General features: G+C 42.7%; 1 protein-coding gene across 1 annotated transcript in view; it reads left to right on the plus strand.

Annotated features, from left to right (window-relative positions):
• The window catches only part of LOC115293835 (olfactory receptor 2T29-like), a 1,201-nt gene extending 294 nt beyond the window's left edge, over window positions 1-907 (plus strand). Inside the window, exon 2 of the mRNA XM_029941538.1 lies at window positions 95-907. Within this exon, the coding sequence (XP_029797398.1) occupies window positions 95-907 (813 nt within the window). The remainder of the gene's footprint in view (window positions 1-94) is intronic.
• The last annotated feature ends 198 nt before the right edge of the window (window positions 908-1,105 follow it).

Here is a 1,105-nt window from a genome sequence, read left to right on the forward strand (position 1 = left end):
TTTTGACCTGGTGGGACTCTTCGGTCAATCCAAGTACCCAGCTCTCCTCTGTGTGGTCATTTTTGTGGATTTCCTGACGGCCTTGTCTGGAAACATCATCCTGATCCTTCTGATATACTGTGATGCTCACCTTCATAACCCCATGTACTTTTTTATCACTCAGTTGTCTCTCATGGATGTGATGTACATTTGTGTCACTGTGCCCAAGATGCTCGTGGATCAGGTCATGGGTGTGAATAAGATCTCAGCTCCCGAATGTGGGATGCAGATGTTTCTCTATTTGACACTGGTAGGTTCAGAATATTCTCTTCTAGCAGTTATGGCCTATGATCGTTATGTGGCCATCTGCCTTCCTCTCCGTTATCCTATCCTCATGAACCGTAGGGTGTGTCTCATCTTGGTGTCTTCCTGCTGGTTGCTGGGATCTGTGGATGGATTTATGATAACGACCATCACCATGACCTTCCCCTTCTGCAGATCCAGGGAGATCCACCACTTCTCCTGTGAGGTCCCTGCTGTAATGAAGCTTTCCTGCTCAGACACTTCCCTCAATGAGACACTCATATACTTGTGCTGTGTTCTCATGCTCCTTATTCCCATGACGATCATTTCAAGCTCCTATTCGTTCATCCTCTTCACCATCCACAGGATGAACTCAGCAGAGGGGCGGAAGAAGGCCTTTGCCACTTGTTCTTCCCACATGACTGTGGTCATCCTCTTCTATGGGGCTGCTGTCTACACCTACATGCTCCCCAAATCCTATCACACCTCGGAGAAGGACATGATTGTATCTGTCTTTTATACCATACTCACTCCTGTTCTAAACCCTTTAATTTATAGTCTTAGGAATAAAGATGTCACAAGGGCTCTAAAAAAAATGTTGAATGTGAGGTCTGTCTCTCAATAAACTAGGAAGAAGGAAATATTTGTACTACTGTTTTTTTTCTTCACTCTATAAATTAAAACTAGAATCCTATGCCAATGTTTTTCCTCAGATTCTCATACCATGGTGTGTCATTATCTTTTCATCCCTTTCAGAGGAATCATTTTCCTATAATGGAAATTTCTTCATTTTTATACTTTTGCATTCAAATATTTGTACAAT

The sequence above is a fragment of the Suricata suricatta genome, chromosome 6, assembly GCF_006229205.1.
Source record: "Suricata suricatta isolate VVHF042 chromosome 6, meerkat_22Aug2017_6uvM2_HiC, whole genome shotgun sequence".
Classification (NCBI taxonomy): Eukaryota; Metazoa; Chordata; class Mammalia; order Carnivora; family Herpestidae; genus Suricata; species Suricata suricatta.